At 27.6% G+C, this 19,583-nt stretch overlaps 3 protein-coding genes across 6 annotated transcripts; 1 reads left to right on the top strand and 2 right to left on the bottom strand.

Annotated features, from left to right (window-relative positions):
• Positions 1-192: 192 nt before the first annotated feature.
• pod1 (coronin) lies at positions 193-10,836 on the bottom strand. 4 transcript variants are annotated; one of them, XM_035872341.2, is made up of 19 exons: positions 10,634-10,836; positions 9,922-10,155; positions 9,701-9,849; positions 9,426-9,612; positions 9,043-9,340; positions 8,715-8,970; positions 8,483-8,635; positions 6,880-7,254; positions 6,171-6,525; positions 5,901-6,089; positions 5,681-5,794; positions 5,418-5,588; positions 4,897-5,335; positions 4,683-4,821; positions 4,396-4,602; positions 4,157-4,292; positions 3,947-4,083; positions 3,584-3,673; positions 193-3,161 (listed from the first exon to the last, which is right to left on the bottom strand). In XM_035872341.2, the coding sequence occupies exons 2-19, from the start codon at positions 10,079-10,081 to the stop codon at positions 3,153-3,155; spliced, it is 3,564 nt and encodes a 1,187-aa protein (XP_035728234.1). In that variant the 5' UTR covers positions 10,082-10,155; positions 10,634-10,836; the 3' UTR covers positions 193-3,152. The 4 variants fall into 4 exon arrangements, with proteins under 4 accessions (XP_035728234.1, XP_035728233.1, XP_035728230.1 ...); XM_035872340.2 differs by having other exon boundaries at positions 5,901-6,525; positions 9,922-10,135; XM_035872337.2 differs by having other exon boundaries at positions 5,901-6,525.
• Positions 10,837-11,523: 687 nt separating this feature from the next.
• LOC118444248 (TBC1 domain family member 19) lies at positions 11,524-14,186 on the bottom strand. Its single transcript, XM_035872344.2, has 11 exons — positions 14,013-14,186; positions 13,813-13,935; positions 13,466-13,673; positions 13,275-13,362; positions 13,146-13,206; positions 12,814-13,044; positions 12,670-12,744; positions 12,370-12,604; positions 12,008-12,209; positions 11,740-11,926; positions 11,524-11,638 (listed from the first exon to the last, which is right to left on the bottom strand). The coding sequence occupies exons 1-11, from the start codon at positions 14,115-14,117 to the stop codon at positions 11,570-11,572; spliced, it is 1,584 nt and encodes a 527-aa protein (XP_035728237.1). The 5' UTR covers positions 14,118-14,186; the 3' UTR covers positions 11,524-11,569.
• Positions 14,187-14,675: 489 nt separating this feature from the next.
• Positions 14,676-18,264, top strand: LOC118444247 (uncharacterized). Its single transcript, XM_035872343.2, has 5 exons — positions 14,676-14,888; positions 14,966-15,058; positions 15,316-15,477; positions 15,560-15,797; positions 15,893-18,264. Exons 1-5 carry the CDS (start codon positions 14,822-14,824, stop codon positions 17,952-17,954), a joined length of 2,622 nt encoding a protein of 873 aa, XP_035728236.2. The 5' UTR covers positions 14,676-14,821; the 3' UTR covers positions 17,955-18,264.
• Positions 18,265-19,583: the final 1,319 nt, after the last annotated feature.

Below are 19,583 nucleotides of genomic sequence, written 5' to 3' on the forward strand. Positions count from 1 at the left end.
ATTAGGATTCCTGTAGTTTAAAATTTATTACATAAATTATATATATATATATATATATATATATATATATATATATATATGTATATAAACTGTGACGTGACATGACGTAAAAATGGTTGGATTCGAAAATGCAATTTACATATTTGGTAAAAAGGTTTTATAGATGATATACATATAAGGTATAAGATCGATATAAAGGTATGTTACTACATGATAGAATTACTTAAATAACTATTGGACATAGCACAAGGTCGACCGATAAAGTTTCTGTGTTTTATTATTATTATTATTATTATTATTATTATTATTATTATTATTATTATTATTATTATTATATTTTTTTTGTTATTTTTAATGCTTTTTATATATGAATTCAAAAAACGCTTATGCGAGTCTTTATTTTCCGTGAGAGTAGGCTTATACTACACAAACAATGAAATGTTGTTTTCATTGACGAGAAAATATAATTCTTACACAAGCTGTGCAGCAATCGAGATACAGAGATCTAAGTTATATTAATATATGATATAATATGGTATTATGAGGAAAAGAGTATAATGGCATAGAAAAATAATAAAGTAAAATTCATTCATTCTGACTAAATTGAGTCGATTTTTCAGCATTACAAAGATTTTTAATATGGATGGTTCCGTGCGAAGAATAGAAAAGATTCAATTACTTATAATATGGACGACACAAGTATAGTTTCTTTTCATTTGACAAAATTATTTTCTTAATTTGATATCGTCGAGTGTAAAATTCCTTAATTCTCTAAAAATATAAATAGGACAAAAAGTATGAATCTCGTATTGATAGAGAAAAATATATATACCATCACTTTTACTAAACATTGGATAGTAAATTTAAATAGCGCGTAAATATGTGTGTGCATGTGTGTTTATATGTAAATGCATCGCCAATTTAAACATAATTACTAGACCGTTATTTTTTAATTTTAATTACGAAATATTTTCTTTTGGCACCTCGTTGGACTTTAATATTTTTTTTTGTCTTTTTTCTTTTCTTTTTGGAAAAAATTAGAATAAAATACTGTGCCCTAAGTAATTTCTGAGATATAATTATTAATGTTCTATTATTATTATTATTATTTATTTTTTTTTTTAATTATAAGCACTCATTAGTTCGACGATACGAAAGTATACATACGTACGTACGTATGTATGTATATATTTATGTATGTATGTATGTATGTATGTATGTATGTATGTATGTATGCATGTATTCGACAATAGCTGTGATAATATTGCAATTCACTCAGGGCTATAATAAATTAGAATTTATCAAATGTTACTATAGCACCATAATATCGTTTACATATATGTAGATCAAACAACTCACGACTCACATCAATATGAAAAATTCTTGTATATCAAAAGAGTCTATTCAAATACATTGTATCTATTGATATATTATGATATCTAAGAAAATGTCGCGCGAAATATTTTCGATTTTCTGATACATTGAAAAATAAATCAATTGCTACGAGATACAAAGTGTATAAAAGTTACGATTTTACCACGTTTTAGAGATGTACAAGAAAAAAAAACTGTAATTAGCTGATATCAAATCATTCCATTGTTTTTTCTCTTTTTCTCTATCTTTCATGTTCCTTTTTATTGTTGTTCATTGTTGTTATTGTTTATGATTAAGTTACTAAATATTATCATTTAATACTTGATACGTATATCTTCCTTAACTATTTATTTTTTTCTTAAAACGTATTTCGTATGTGTGCGTACGCGTACGAAGTTGCAAAAACGTGCAAAAATTTACGACAACTCCATGACGAAAACTTACTTTCTTTCTTTTTCTTTTTCTTCTCTTTTTTTCCTTTTTTTTTCTTTTTTTTTTCTAACATTCTCTGTGATAATTATAAATTTCTCATTTTAATTTTCTCTAATTAAAAATGTTACATTGCATTTTTCTAGAAAAATCATTGTTAATACCAATATCATTGTGTGTATTAGCTAAAATATTAATTAATATTTGTTTTGCAGGGATTAATAATAATAATTATTATTATTTATTTCTTCTTTCTTTCTTTCTTTTTTTTTCTCTTTTTTTTTTTTATTATCACTAGTCAATGAAAGTTTATCTTTCTCTTGGCTTTATCAATGGCACGTGTTATTTTGCGCGTTCGTTTCATCGGTATATAAGTTAAATCATCATAATTATAATAATCTTATATATAAATACAACAGAATTATTAATCGATATCTTTCATTCTGCATTTAGGATAATATATGTGTATGTGCGTGTGTGTGTATTAACTCATTTTCTTTTTTCTTTTTTTAAATATCTTATTTAATAATAATGATTTTTAAAATCTATCGCGTCAGCGAATAATAAAATTTTCACATTAACTTTTTTTTCTTTCTTTCTTTCTTTTTTTTTTTTTTTTTTTTTTTTTAAATTCAAAATCATCTTTACTTCTTGACAAAATTTTTCCACTTATTTCATAATAATCAAGTTATTGTTTGTGTATGATACTGTTTTCTTTTTTTTTTCTTTTTTTTTTTTTACAATATCAATAATAATCATATGCAGCATGAGATACATATAAATAAAATAAAATGAAATAAAAAAAAAACAAAAAAAAAACAAAAAAACAATTATTTAAGACTAGAAGTATCATCACGCATCTCCTATATAAAAAATAAAAAATAAAAAATAAACATAGAAATAAAAAAGAAAATTATAATTTATGAAAAATCCTTCGAGATTTACAAAAGTTTTATAGTTCTGTGACTTTTATAAATTTCAGTCGTTTCCTTTGTTTTTTTTTTGTTTTCCTTTTTCTTTCTTCAACTTCAAATACAAAGCCTGAATATTTACACTATTTCATGGAATTTTACGTTTTATATGTTTATAAAATTGTTTGTATATAAAATGGTTAAAAAATACGTAATAGTGTTAACTTAAAAAATTGGACACATTATTTTGTCTTTTCTTAGAAGGTAAATCTTTGGAAGTACTTCTCAAAATGTAAAACGTCTTCTGTCCAACATGTAGTAACATTAGGACACATCCTTTCCATTCTCAACATAATTAATAACTTATGGCTCAAATATCTATAACTAGATCCTATCTTACCATTTAGTTAAAATACTCTACCAGTACGTCATTATTTCTTACTCATCCTGTAATATAAAAAATAATTTTGTGCCATTATACTAATATCACGTAAGATGAAAATGAAATGAGACAATTTAATTAATTAGCAAAGAATAAATTGGAAGTAAAGGAAAGCAGAAATACAGCACAACTAATTTCTATAATAATAACTTCTAATATAAAAAATATAAATGAAATAGCAAATTTTTTGAGAGAGAGAGAGAGAGAGAGAAAGAGAGAGAGAGAGAGAGGGGGGGGGAGAGAATAGCAAGCAAAATATACAAATAAACTAATATTGCTTTTTTTTTCCCCCATGTAATGTAATATTTCTTATAAATTCTCCTTCTCATCAATTTTGTAATATGCTAAGTATTGAAATATCAAAGCAAATCAAGTAAAATAATTTAAAATAATTAATAGCATGCATAGCAACAAATGATGAACCTACCCATTCGTGCTCTTCCACACCCTCCATGTGGTCTTGTTCCAAAGAGCACTGTATTACATCCCCCACATTGTTGCTCATTGTTTTTTGGATCTACCACAACACACATTATGCAATACACTGAGACAAAAAGTAACTAAAAATATATTTGCTCAGTATGTGACGAGAGTACGCGTATTCTTATTGATATATATTTTAATCTTTTAAAATGAAAATATATATTTTATAACATGCCTGTAATTCTTCATGACAAACACACATAACTACACGTGATTCTACTATCATCATTATAAATCATTCGGCAATGTGTGATTTTCAAAAATATACATGCAGATTAAATACAATTTAAATTGAATTTTAACTTACTTCCTCTTGCTTTGCTCTTACATCTGTATTCCAGCCAAGCCTACTGAATGGTTGTGAAGAGATTGAAAATGGGCCTGTTGATTGTTTTGTTGCAGATGGCATAGTAGTAACTGCTGGTTGTCCTTGATTTTCTGTCACTATAAATACAACAAGATATTTATTGTATATTATACAATTATGTATTATTTGTAAGTAAATAATTATACTTACAGTTATCCATACCAGGTGGTTTAAGACTTATTCTAGAGGCCTGTTTATTTATTCCATTGAACCATTCAGCGGCAGTTAATGCTGCTTTCCATGTAATTTTTGTTGGTGGAAAAAGATCATCTTGGAATAATTCACTCTAAATATTATAAGAAAAATAATTATTAATTATATGATGATTTATATATATATATATATATATTTTTTTTTTTTTTGTTAAATATCAAAAATATTCAAAGTACTTTTATACGTGGTACTGTGAAACTTAATGGTTCGATGGTATTATTTGTCAGCCTTAAAGCGGATGCAAATTCAACACTTGCGACATCGCATCTATTCTTAGGAAGGAACGATAATCCTTGATGCAAACTGCTGCATCGATGATGGCTCAAAGGACAACAATAAGGAGCTTCTTCCGTAACTTCGAAAGCATATATAGTAGAATCGCCCTGAGAATATATTTCCAATATAACAATGATCTAATCTTTGATCTAAAATATAAATAAAAGGAAAATAGAGATGAACTTACGCGACCAGTTAAAAATAAAGTAGAACTATCTTCATCGTAATATGGCATCAAAATCGCAGGAGAAACGTCTAATCCAACTGTATTCAAAGGTTGGTTAAGATTATCAGTTTTAAATATCATTATTTGCCTTTCAGAGACCCTGAAGAAAAATAAAAATGATAGTAATATTGTATATTATGGACATCAAAATGAAAGAGTATAATGAACGACATACTTATCAAAACCCATTACAACAAGGTATCTGCCTTCCAATGCCCATATAACTCTTGCACCACGAGTACCTACTGGTCCTTTTCCTTCTTTTATAGGCACGTCACTGGATCTCGGCTTGTAAATTCGCAATTTTCCATCTTTGCATGCACTAGCAAGATATTGTCCACATGGTGACCATGCTAAACTAAATATTTGATCTGTATGACCTAACAATGTTATTTTTGGGATGGCTGATTCTTCTGATGTTAAAGGTGATAAATCCCAAAGTTTTACTGTCATATCGTACGATGCTGATGCGAGCACGTCAGATGCTAAAGGATGATATTTTATTAAATAAATCTTATCAGCATGAGCTTCTATCACGTGACTCGGTTCATTTGTTGGCTCTGCCAATCCAGATTCTGGTATTTCCCATAGTCTGATCATGCCATCATCGCATGCTGAATAATAAATAATTATTGTTTGTATTATTTTTTTTTATTATTATTAAATATTAAATGAAATTTTTTATCTTCACTTTACCGACTGCCAATTGCTGATTGTTAAAAGGATCCCATTGGAAATCCATCACTGTAGCTCCATGAACCAATGCTGGCATAACACCATCAGGCAATCTACCAGTTTTCTTTAATTCTAATACTGCTATTTTCCCTCCAGGTCCACTTAGAGGAACAGCAACGCGATCAGAATTGGCTAAAATTTATTTCACATATTTTAAGTTTATTTAACAATTATATCAGACAAGAAAGTTTCTAACATACACACACACACACACATATACATACCGTGAAAACCATCACATTCTCCTGATATCTGTCGACTAATATTTCTTACGTTTTCAATATGAGTAGATTTATGACCAGGTGTACCTTTAAGATGTCTGAATTTTGATACTCGACCTATAAATAAAAAAATTAGTTCTAGATACTTGAAATTTTATTATTTGATATAAAGTTCGAATATTTTAATATATTTAACGAAATCATTTCATATATTATTTTATACCAAATACTGTCGATGTTCTTTTAGGAGTTGGTGTTGTAATTGGTTCAACCTTTTCCAAACGTGGATCCATACTTTGTTGGCGTAACATTGGAACGACTTTTTTAACATCATCCTCTTTAATTACCTCGCTCTTAGTTTTGAAAGAATCTCGTCTTCGTAACATGGTCGGCGATCCCATTGCTTTCTCGGCTAAATTTCCATCAGTTACAGATACAGATCTACTTTCATACAAACGTCGCCTTTCTGCGATTGAGTTTCTATTAACATTACCACGTTCAAAACCTCCTATGTCTTCACTTTCAGGCGATTCATCCTTAACTTTAGTTTCAAAAACTTTTCGTCTCTCTGCGGTGCTCGGTGTTTTTGGTTTATATCCGGAGTCACTTGAATTTGCATCCTCTTCCAATGAGCTAGAATCACTTTTTCCATTTTCTGCTTCCTTCATACGTTCGTTAGAAAACGTTGGTGATTTTTCTGGGTCGGTAGTATTATCCAATGGTATACTGATATCATTTGGATAACCATTTGTATCATTGTTCGGTGCAACCGGCACAGAGAAGACCTTATCGAAAGAGAATTCCTGACTACCAGATTTTGCCTGAAATGGTTTTGGTCCAAGCCGCGGCTAAGGAAAAGAAAAAAAAAATATATATATATATATATTAATCGTCTGTTGTACAAATAAAAATAAACAAATTTTCTACTCCATTATAAATTAATATTAAAAAGAAACAAAATTTTTTTTTAATATTAATATATATCTACAGTTGAAATCATGATGAACGATTATATATAAAATATGATATGACATTAATAATTAATATATATGACATGTGTTAAAAAAAATGATGAAATGTGAAAAGAAATGGCAAAGTATGTAATTGAAAACACACACTGAAATCACACATACAAAAGTAACGCCTGTTTTCTTTTTTTTTTTTTTGTTCTTTTCTTTTGTTTCATACAACTAATTTACAACCTTGTATCCGCTGATCGAATTTGGATTTACAGATGTAACGACGGATCCTGGACTCGGTGATGTACGAGGTCGTGCTACAGGTTTAGGTTCATCCTCAGAAACGCTGTTGGTTCTTGATGCTCTGGGTAGAGGCTTCGGTGGTATCGTTTGTCCACCGTTCTGCATTTTTATCTTCTCATCTTCTATCTCAATCTTTTTATTTTCTTCTGTCTTCTCGATATCATTCTCTATGTTCTTCTCCTTTTCATGATTGATACCTTGAGCTTTGCAGAATCCTTTTGGTGTTGCAATCGTTATTGATTTTGGAGACTTGATTGGTTCCACTTTAATTTCGTTTTGATTTTCTTTCAGTGTTGCTAAATTTCCTTTGTGTACCTAAAGGTACGGTAAATTCCTTAATGACGCAAACTAGTCAAACCAAATTTGATTGTCCAATTGCATAGTTTCTAATTTGCGTTTACATAAAGAGTTATATACTATATAAATATATATGTTTATATATATATAATATCTACAAGCTTCTCTCATATATACACACAAAACCATTCTGTCTATTTTACTTCATAGCAGAAACAAAATAAAAAATACAAACTAATCTAGTTTTTATATTATCAAACTACTCTATGTATGTATTTGAATATGTATATAGAAAATAATTAAAACTAAAAAATAAAAATACATAACTTATTTTACGCGAACTTAATATTACTTACGCTGATAGATTAAGCTATAGAACATCAATTGCCATTACAATAACACGTGCCAGGAATAACACTTTCAATAGTGCTAATGTATAAACTATAAAATATACATTGGATATCTGAAATATGAAAAATATACAAAAAATATAAAAAGAGAAATGAAAGAAAAGAAAAATAACGTATGCATATTCTGGGAACATACAATTGATTTATATATGTGTATATATATATATATATATATATATATATATATATACATTATTTTATATATATGTATAAATATATATATATATATATGCATATATGTCCATTAATCCTTGAAATACCTAAACTATATTTAAAAACTTGTTAATAATGTAAATATAGCACTGTACATATTAAAAAGTAATTAAAGTATTAAAGTAATTATTAATTATATACATTGTACACCTAATGTAATTTATAAATTATCTTGCTATATTTACACGAATGTTGCAATATAAAAAATAAATAAATTATACAAGAAATACAAGTCACACAGCAAAATAATTTTGTTATATAGCAAACGCAAAATATATTTTCTCATAATTAAAAAAAAAATAAATGTTCCTTTTTCTTTTTTATAAACGTGGTGAAAACATTCAGCAATATTTATAATAATAATATATTTCTAAAAGCATGTGTTTCCATAAAATATAATAAAGTCATCAACACATTTCTCTTGTTTGTTTAAAGATTTAGCTATATGTGAATACAGGCATACAGAAGCATTGAAAAACATGCGTACTCCGAAAAAATGAATGCTTTATACAAAATGAGATGATATTTAATCTTAAAATGTATATTCTACAGTTTTTTTGTTTTGTTTTTTTATAATAATATATTAAATGACACATAAATTTGTGTGAAAAATTTTTACTTACAGTTATAGGATCTTCACCTTTGCTTCTTTTGGCAGGATCTAATGATATCTTTGGAACAGGTGCATTATGGCCTTTGATCCATGCTGCTGCATTATTCTGAGCGATACAACCATTTGTATCAGGATAAATATCAGCGTGAAAGTCTCTATATGTCTAAAAGATAAATATAATAAATTAGAAAAATATATGATATAATGAGTTTTGTATTTTATTACATAAAAATAAAATTTACCTTTCTAGGTACTTGATACATGATAGGAATAACCATATTAGATGTGAGTTGCAATAATCTGTTGACTTCGGCTTGCATGACATTGAGTGCTCTTTTTGGAACCAGACACACACCTTTAGTTTGCTCTCCACTATGACGAATCCCCTCTACCAAGTAAGGATCTTTGTCTGTCACTTCCATGTACATGATAGTAGTATCTCCTTTACCCGCAAGAAATAGCATATTTGTATCAGGATCAAAAAGAGGCATCAAAATCCTAAAAAATGAAATAGTACACTTCAGTAACTGTTCTATGCTTTGATTTATTTTAATTACAATTGATTCATACCCAGTACTGCAATCTAATTCCAATGTCTTTACTGGTTCATTAAGATGCCTCAAATCTCTTATGTATACTTGTCTAAGACGTGCTGCATCAAATCCTGTAGTTAATATTCTATCAGAGTTATTTAACCATACAATCCTAGAATCCTTGATACTCATATGACTTGAGCAGAAATTAACAATACAAGTTGATGCACGGGGATCAATAATTCGCACTTGTTTATCTTTACAAGATGTTGCCAAAATAGTGCCATCTTGTTTCCAGCTTAATGATTGTATTACTTCGGTATGATCACTGTTAGCTACAAAATAATAGAAATATTCTAAATCTTAGACAAAGTATTATAAAATAATATTATAATTTTAATAATTAGATGTTTCCATTACAGAATAATTCTTGTTGAGAAAGTACATCCCAAAGAGTTAAAGTTGTATATGAGGCAGTTGTTAGAAGATGTTCAGCAGCCGGATGCCAACATACTGCTTCTACTCTTCTTTGACGATGAGAAAATGTACATTCAGGATTACAGAGAGATTCTTCTAATCCAGTTTCTGGAATATGCCATAACTTTACCTAATAAATAACAAAATAATGTTATTGGAATGCACAAAGGTAAAAAAAAAATAGAGCACATAACATCAATCAATTTCACTGAATTTACCAAACAATCTTGCGAACTAGTAGCAAGTAGGCCATCATGAAAAGGTGAAAATTCCATATCAGTTACAGTATCAGCATGAGCATGTAACAATGGCATAGTTTTACTTTTCCTACCACAATCTTCAAGTGGTAATACAGCCAAACTAGATCCTACAAAAAGCAGATAACATTGTACAACAAAAGTGCATATAATGTATTACTTATTACTTTCTGAGAAAGTACCATTGTGATCCACATTAAATGCCATAAATGCAGCCGATGCTGTAATATTGTTCCCATAAGTCTGATATGATCCTACAGAGATATCTCGAATACATGCTTCCGGTTTAGGTACAATAGGTGCGGCATTTTTATATTTTGATGCTTTGAAACGCCAAGCCATCTTGATGTTGTCCTTAAATTCTTTTCAAATTGTATTCCTCTTAAATCATGTAATCTAATGGGAACAATGCAGGCCTGAAGAGAGAATTATTTTATTGAAAAAAAAATAAAAATACTTTAATACTCTTTATTTTATTTTCTATTATATCTATGAGTTCACAAATCATTATTATCAATGCAAAAAACGGAAGTATATTTATGATATTCGATAAGACACACGATCCAGATGTTCCGTCGTTTTGCCTCAATGGGCGGTGATCGACGTGCTACGATTAACAAGACTTATTGCCGCTTTCGTTATCTTGTTTAAAAGAATAATAATAATAAAAAAAAAAAAGAGTTATGAATAGTGGTCGAATTATTCGGAACTAACGCTAACACCAAGGACGATCGACGGTGGCGCAAAGTTGAGCATGACTAATAATTTGGGGGTGAAAACCACCCCACCCTTAATAGCTACAATTCTACACGGTAAGAACTACGAGAACGCACGTAGCTTTAAATATCATTTAAGAACAATTACATTTACATTAAGAGAGTTAATATTACTTACAATTTATCGATTATTACACTAGACCAGCGATAAATTTCCACTAAAACTGATGTGAGAGAAAATGCGATAGTTAGTGAACGGACTATATAAACACAATTGACGATAGCAAGTAGGCGTCTCTGGTTTCGTGCATCGCACGAACACTACAGGGTATGCTCCACTAGTACAAAGGTTTTTAGAGAGAGTTCGCGCATCCGAGAATCGACGTCATCCAAGTTATACATTCGAGAATCGAATATCGATATATGCAAATTGTACATTTCAAATGTTTTTTCGAAAAGTAATTTTTTACATTTAAAATTCTTAAATATTAAATTTATATTTTAAAATATTTTTTCCTTTTTTTTTCTTTTTTTTTTTTTTTTTTTTTTTTTTTTAATTAAAATTAAAACAAACGGAAAATTAAATTTCAAATAAATTCTTATATATGGCAAATAGATCTAAACGACAATTATAAATTAATTCCTCGCAAAATTGTATATAGCAAACGAGGATAATTGTTAATTGCTTAAAACTGCTTTATTATACGATTCTAACGATGACGTCATTGTGAATCTGCTTGCGAGTACGTGTGTAAGCGTAGCTTGTAGTTTCGATCGTGTTCCATTGGCCGGAAACAGGCATGTCCTCCCCTCTCAATGAGTTTACATATGTTCTTGTTGTCATGTAGATAATTCAAAACAGAGTATATATATATATATATATGTATATATACATATATATATATATATATATATATATACATATGATTATATCAATAATAATTGATTATAAATACTAATCACGTAACCAACAAATTATTAACGTTCTTGACAATTTGCTTTTTCGTTTACATGTAGAACGGGTTGTAGATCTACAGGCGTTTCGAAAGTCATTAAAATTTTGTATAAATTTTATGATATTATTTTTTCTTTGATTTCAATAAGAACAATCTAATTATTCTTTCAATAAGACTAATTGCAACAACGGTATTACTTTTAATGATGATAAATCCGCTAAAATTGCCTGAAAAACAAAAAAGAAAAACATAAAAATAAAATTTATGAACGATAACATTGATTTATTTTTTTTCCTCTATAAAAAATATATTCATATTAATTTCTTACTTCTACGTTGTGCTGATTATTGACCTGCATCAAATTTTCTTTTCTAAAACTTAAAATCGTCACTGCAAGAAGAGCTATTATTTCTAAAGAATCATATCCTAATACTAAATCCCATAAACATAATAATTGCTCGGGTGGTAAATGACCACTGAAACCTCTCATCAACCACTTGAACACTATTTTAATTCTGTAAAGAAATAAAATCATGTATAAATGAATAATATAATTAAATGGAATAAAAATGAATTAAAAAATATAGAAAACTTACGGTTGTAGATGTATGTTCTTAAAATGGGCCCATAACAGTGGTTCATGACATTGTAATAATCTTTCAAATAATAAACATAATGCAACTATACCTTGCTCATGACTCGAAACTGTGTGAAGACGAAACCAATAGCGTAGATAAAATGCTCGAAAAGTATAATACATGATGCATGGGTCATCGTACAAATAACAGAAAGGAGTGGCTTTAAACAAAACAAAAAAAAAAAAAAAAAAAAGAATATAAAAATTGAATTCAATTTTTTTACATAGAAAGTATCAAAACATTATTTTCATTATTATGAAACTTATTAGAAAATAACAAATATTAATTTAATAATTGAATCAATAATCCATAATCCCTACCATACATCGTAAATCCATGGAATGGTATAACACCACTTGGAGGGAATACTAAAGTATTTTCTAGGGTTGCAGGTTTCCCTTGTAAAACCGCATGTATCACTTGACCACCTGCACTTCTGTCGGTAGTAACCGGAGTTAATACTTCCGAGTCCCTTGAAAAACACAGCATTGTTTTATAAAGAACATCTTCAAAAACGAAATATTGATCATCGTTACTTGCTGTTAATTGTACATCCTAAAATATACAAAATATAAAAAATAATTTATATAATTAATTTTTTATTAATTATTTAGCATTACCTTTATAATTAATTTATCAACAACGATATCATATTGTAAGACCATAGTTTTCAATTCGTCGTAATATTCGATGTCCTAAAATATATCTGAAATTATTTTTTTTTTTTTAAATATAAATATTAAAATTTTTGGAGACGCACGTACGTTGTCTTTAATGGTTGATCCTAAAACGAGAGACCAGAGACGTCCTCTTAAAGCACGTGGTGCTCCTCTTTTTAAAAATTCTTGAGCGATTGGCGCATAATTTGTACTTAATACTTTTTCACCGAGATGAGTTCTTTCAGCTTCTAAATTTATAAAATTTCCTGCAGCAGGCATATCAGGATTAACACCGAGCAAAGGCATGCCTTGAGCTAATTCAACGTACAAACATCTCTGTCGATATTTATAAAATATAATTTATGTTAATAACAATTCACGCGCACATTAATTATTTACAATGTTAATAAAAAAAAAAAAAAAAAAAAAAAACGTACCAGTTCTGCGAGTGTTCTTACACGAATTTGTATATGACTAAAATCCCAATTTAATTCCTCGCTAAAAAAAATATCAAAATGTATCTTAATAGATTAATTATTTATTTAATTTTTTTTATATATACGTACGGATGTTTCTTAAAGGCTGGATCTCGTATAGAAAACAATACTTCTAAAAAATCTTTTGGAGCATATAATGGCCTATATTGAGACAAATCTATAGAAACAATTCGATTATTATTTTAAAAATGATATTGATTATTAATAAAAATGAAATTTTTTATTTCTATTTCTTTTTTTTTTTCTTTTTTTTTCTTTACCGATATCGTAAGTACTAAGTTCGTTCCATTTTTCACCAAGTTCCTCTCTATCTGCATTGGGTCTTATACGAGCTAATGGAACATTCAATTCACTGCACATGGAATTTAAAGATTTTTGAATACGACGTTCCCATTGAATTTGAACTTTTTTCAAGTAAATCAAATCAGCATTTTCAGTGAGATGTATTGGCTTTGATCTTAATGAATCCTATGTCAATAAAATCGTATAAAAATCATTGCAATTAAAGATTGAACACTATAAGCAAAATAGCAATGCTATAAAATAGATAAATAAATAAATATATATATATATATATATATATATATATATATATATATATATACACCTGCGATCGTGCCCAATGAAACACAGTATTTCTAAGTTGTGTTTCTAATCCATTTACTTTGAGAGCATCGATCAGAGTATTTTCAAAATCGTTTTTTTTTACAACAGTCGAAGCAACGAGTCTCTAAAAATAATGTAGAAAAAAGGTTAACAAAATAATGAATTCTATTGATGCATGTAGTACATGCACGTAATACTTACTTGAATTTCATTATAAAGACTTCGATAATTGGCCATATTCTGTACATTTTTCGTTAATTTTTCAGCAGATTTTTCTAAGAAATTTTCCTTTGACTTCTCCATCATTATCTCCTTTATATGTATACGTATTTTACATTATCAGATTGCCATGATGAATTAATGAAACGCCATTTGTAAACAAACCTTCCCGCCATCGCAACGAAATGATTTCTATATTTTAACTTACCTAAAAAAAAAGTACGAAACTTTTTAAAAATAATCCTTTAAACAAAAATATTATAAATATCGTAAATATTAGAAATATCATAAAAATTTTATCAATAAAATCATTATTTAATATAATTGTTTAAACATTTTACAGGGTACAATTTTAATGTTAATTTGTACAATCAATACTCGAAATTATTATATCGATTGAAGATCAAACGACATAAATCGTTATTATCGAGATTTGATAATAATTCGAGTAACGATATATAATGAAGGAAACGATTTCTCTACCATTGGTAGTAATATCGAGCGGGAAAATTTTTAAAATCCAACTCGGTTCGATACGCAGAAAGAATAAGAATATTTTTTTAAGGATAAAAAATATATTAATTGAACGAAAAATTTCATTGAAAGGAACAAACATTTTAATGATTTTTAATCAATTTAAAAATAATAAAAAGTATAATGGCATAATTAACTTGTGGTCCGCTTGTTCTGGACGGGCCCTGGGCCGGTATGTCCACATAAGAAAATGGCGTTGCTACAGAATGTGTTTTGAAAGGTCCAGTCAAGATAATATCATATAACATTTTATCGATATGGACATCTCAGCAATGCTCGAAGTACAAGTAGACGAAGTAAAAGAGGTTGACAGTAAGGAGAACGGTAGGATTATCAAAAAATTAAAACGTGTGTCACCTATGATATGAATTTCGAAGACTAACCTAGCTTACGTTTTCTAGTTACACCGAAGGATTTAATTCCCTCTGTAACCACTACCCCACCACAGATTTCTCAAGAAGAAAATAATTTTTATGAACTTATGTTCGGAAATGGTATGATTTTTCAATTTCTAGTCTCTATTAATTTTATTATATTCATCATTTATTCTATTAGTCTTAATGGATAGAATTATTATTGTGATATTATGGAGTATTGTACATTTATAAATATTCCAACTTTATTAATATTATTATTATTATTATTATTATTATTATTATTATTATTATTATTATTATTATTATTGTTATTGTTATTATTATCATCATATAAGATATTCCAAAATCAATAAATTATTATTCCTTTTCTATAGATATTTCTATAGTAAGATTTCGTAAAATTCATTGTACGGCATGTGATGTTCATATTGGTTCTGCACCAGCACAAGCTCATAATATGTTAGAACATCCTGTATTGCATACATTGTTGTGTGCTAAGTGTAGAGAATTTTATGGGGATGGTACTTTTGAACAAGGTATTCTTTAATATGAGTGCATATGTTATATGTTATATCTATTAATTAGCAAATTTAAATGGTTATAAACATATTGTTTTAGGAGATGATGCTACTGACATGTTTTGTAGATGGTGTGCAAATGGCGGCAATTTATATTGTTGTTCCTATTGCAGTAATACTTTTTGTTATAAATGTATTAAAAGAAATTTTGATTCTTTAGTAAGAAAAAAGATTGAGGCCGATGAAAAATGGAAATGTTTTGTATGCAATCCAGTGGATTTATATACTGCTAGGGCAACATGTTGGGCTTTGTTACAGCATGTACAAACGGTTACAAGGTATTATAATTTTCTATTATAATACCTATTAAAACAATTAATATTATTTTTATATATTGATTGTTTTATTACATCTATTGGTTATATTTTTGTAGAATATTACAAAATGATAGAGGAATGTCACCAGAAGATATAGAAGAAAAAATGAATTTAGATGAGTCTGAATGTTGTCCACGTAGAAGAAAGCGTAAACGTAGAAGGAATGGATCTAATTCTGAAGACGAGGATGAAACGTATGATCCTAATCTTAGTAATGAACCAATAACAGCAAAGCGTAGATCATTAAAAAGAAAATACAAGCATAGAAGGATAACTATATCTAATGGAACTATTCCAAGATTGGTACCTATAAAACAATGTTTGTCTTCGTCCACTGAAAATAGTTCAAAGTCTCCTGAAGTAAGCACATCATTATGTTCTGATGAACATATCAAAAATGATAACGCTACTATAAATTCAGGTACATTAGTTACGACTGTTCCAATAAAAACACAGGAAAATGCATTATCTCCACGATCTGATCAAACCACTAAAGAGAAGATTGATTCACCCAATCTAAAGACAACTGTATATAATTCTACTATCAACGCAGTCCCCACTGTAAAATTACTGCAATCTACAGCTGCATTTAAGCCAATGCATACTATAATAGCTTCACGAGTTCAGGGAAAAAATTCGTTTCAAACTACGTATTATCCTGCAACACAAATGGTAACTATACCAAATCAAAAACACCACATAATGTTAAACAGATCTCGAGTTTTACTACCAAAACCAAAAAAAGTAGTACAAATGATGATGGCACCAAATGTTATAAATTTGGATAGTGATTCTGATGAACCATCAGCCATTCAATCGATGAATTCTCAAAATATGCCTCTTAATAAGAATACTACAGTTAACGCTGACTCACAATCAACGATAGCTGTACCTGTAGCACTTGTGAGTACGGATAATAGTTGTAGTAATAATAGAACAAACATAAATGAGGTAATAGAACAGCCTTTGCGCGAGTTGTATACAAATATAAAAAAAAGTGAAAAGAACTTTAGTCAAATTGTATTTCTTCCATATAAAGAACCATTTAATTATATCTTAGATAATCTTAAAATTAAATTTCATCAAATACTTGAAGATACACGAAATGAGAAAACAAGTACGAATATTATACAAGAAGCACAATTTAAAATTCAGTCTCTTTATAATGAAATTTGTAACACTGTAACGCAACTAGCGTATATTAATGACAGGATAGTACGAGACTACAGCAGTTGGGAAAGATCTCACAATAGGGAAAATAAAGTTATAGAAAAATCTATTTCTAGAGCATTACCATTGGAAGATGTTAATAAAATACCACTTGATATGACTTGTGTATCTGATTCTACTGCAGAATCTGACAATGAGGATGTTGTAACAATTATGAAACCATCTGAACTTGTTCTTTCAACTAATGTTTTTGAAACATTTTCCAAAAAGAAAAGAATGGTTAATCAAGGTGTCGGAAATTCTTCTATTCTTTATACGGATAAGTCAGTACAAGTGTTTAATTTTGAATCAAAGGATTATGAAAAAACAATTGGTCATTCAATTTTAATGAAAGCCAATAATAATCCTTCAACTAATAACAGTGATTTACAGCCTATAATTACACCAAATAAACATTTTGGCAAATATCAAGAACAATTTATATTTTATTTACAACATATTGAAGATCATGGAATGGAAATAGATGACTCATCGAACGATGTTTTAGAAAGTCTTACAGGTATGGAGATGGATTCAAGTAGTCCAGAAATATTAATTAATGAAATTCCATCCATTAATTTAAGCAAATCTACTAAATTAAATGACCAGAAAGATCGTAAAGCAAAAACTGTGAATAATGTACCAGAAACAGAATTGATACTTTCACTTCCAAAACCTGTTCCGAATAATCTCAGGGTAGAGAAAATTTCAATTAATAATAGAGATATAAATACAGAAGTTGAAAAAGCACATACAAAAATAACATGCAACATATTGCCTAAAACACAAAATTTAGACGTAAAAAAGGCGATAGAGACCGTTATAAATTCATTAATTGTTAATGAAACAAATTCTACTGAGAATTTAAATAATTCTACAGAAGATGATATTACCATCATCGAGGATTAACGCAATAATAGAAAAACGTAATGAAAGCGACCTAAATTTAAATGTGAAGTGTTGTTTATCATTATCGAGCGAATTAATTTGTGCTTATAAATAGGAATATACTTAATAAAATTTTCAACTTCTTTATTGTTAATATTTGTCAATATGAAAATATAGGTTTATAGTAATAATAAAAAAAAATAAAAAAAAATAAAAAAAAATGGTATATATAATATCTATATATTATACATACATTTATTGGATGACATTATTGCACATATATTTATTTCAAAATATAGATATCTTGATTTTATAGAAATGTTAGAGAATAATAATAATTACGAAGAATTAATTGTTCGAATTAAACATTTATATTGAAATGAAATTGTATATTTATATAGTACTGCACAAAAATGATAGTTTCTTGAAAAAAAAAAGAAAAAAAAAGAAAACAAAAAGAAAATGACGATTATCCAAATATTAACAAATTTTCATTTTCAATGCACACAGGATTATTGTATATTTAACGACAGTAGTATTTTTTTCTTTTAAGATAAAATTTGAAGTATATATTTGTATTATATTTAACAATATAAGAGGTCATTCTTATAATAGCAGTAATACTAATAATAATAATAATAATAATACTAATAATAATAATAAATCGTAATAAATAATAGTAATATAATAATTAACATTATTGTATATTCATTTCTACAAAAATCATTCGAATGATAATTACTGAAAGGAATTAATAAGATTGTATATATAATTGTTCGAAATGTTAATATTCCTATCAGTTAAAATCTCTTTGACTTTCTTAATTATATTATATAACGCTTTTATTATTTAGCAGAAGTATATTGTCAAAAAATGCTACTGCCACTTATATATATATTATGTAATATATATTATATATATATATATATATATATATGTATATATATAATATAATATAATATAATATAAATATGATTAATTAATGAAATAATACTTACTTTTTATATATATACATATATATATATATGATACATGACTTGTTATTGAAAAGTAATGTATAAAAAAGAAAAAGAAACAAAAGATCGTGAGACGTAATTGTTGTATATAATATATATAACAAGACAATTAAGTTTGTCAGGATACATTAAAGTAAAGACACGCAACAAAGTGAAAAGAAAATATTGCATCGAATCGGATACGTATAAAGTTCTAAAAGAAATTTTCATTCGATCAGAGATATATTGGAATAAATGAATCATAGAAATTATTTAAACAGTATAATTATTTAATACATAAGATTCTACCATATAATAACTTTACAATAATTATAGAGAATTATATTTTGTTCAATGTACTTTATTTTTAACATCATTCTCATGTACACATACCTACATACAACATAACTGACTTTCGAATAATTCATGTATTATTTCCATCAAAATTGTAATTTTTCATACACACACCTTGCTATTAATAAGATTAATATAATATATATATATCTATATATATATGCGTGTGTGTGTGTGTGTGTGTGTATGTGTATGTATGTGTGTATATATATATTTATACTTATATATATATATATAATATATATATATATATATATATATATATATATATATATATATATAAGTATATATATCTCAACAA

Source organism: Vespa mandarinia, chromosome 13 (assembly GCF_050613455.1).
Source record: "Vespa mandarinia isolate Hongniang chromosome 13, ASM5061345v1, whole genome shotgun sequence".
In the NCBI taxonomy this organism is placed as follows: domain Eukaryota; kingdom Metazoa; phylum Arthropoda; class Insecta; order Hymenoptera; family Vespidae; genus Vespa; species Vespa mandarinia.

Coding starts and splice junctions, on each gene's coding strand:
- LOC118444248 (XM_035872344.2), bottom strand. CDS start 14,117: ATGATGGAGAAGTCAAAGGAAAATTTCTTAGAAAAATCTGCTGAAAAA. Junction 13,045..13,145: donor TAAGAACACTCGCAGAACTG/GTACGTTTTTTT, acceptor AAATATCGACAG/AGATGTTTGTACGTTGAATT. Junction 11,639..11,739: donor ATAATCAGCACAACGTAGAA/GTAAGAAATTAA, acceptor TTTGTTTTTCAG/GCAATTTTAGCGGATTTATC.
- LOC118444247 (XM_035872343.2), top strand. CDS start 14,822: ATGGACATCTCAGCAATGCTCGAAGTACAAGTAGACGAAGTAAAAGAG. Junction 14,889..14,965: donor GGTTGACAGTAAGGAGAACG/GTAGGATTATCA, acceptor TACGTTTTCTAG/TTACACCGAAGGATTTAATT. Junction 15,478..15,559: donor GGATGGTACTTTTGAACAAG/GTATTCTTTAAT, acceptor ATATTGTTTTAG/GAGATGATGCTACTGACATG.
- pod1 (XM_035872340.2), bottom strand. CDS start 10,081: ATGGCTTGGCGTTTCAAAGCATCAAAATATAAAAATGCCGCACCTATT. Junction 8,971..9,042: donor GAATTAGATTGCAGTACTGG/GTATGAATCAAT, acceptor TTCATTTTTTAG/GATTTTGATGCCTCTTTTTG. Junction 4,084..4,156: donor ACCACCTGGTATGGATAACT/GTAAGTATAATT, acceptor TTGTATTTATAG/TGACAGAAAATCAAGGACAA.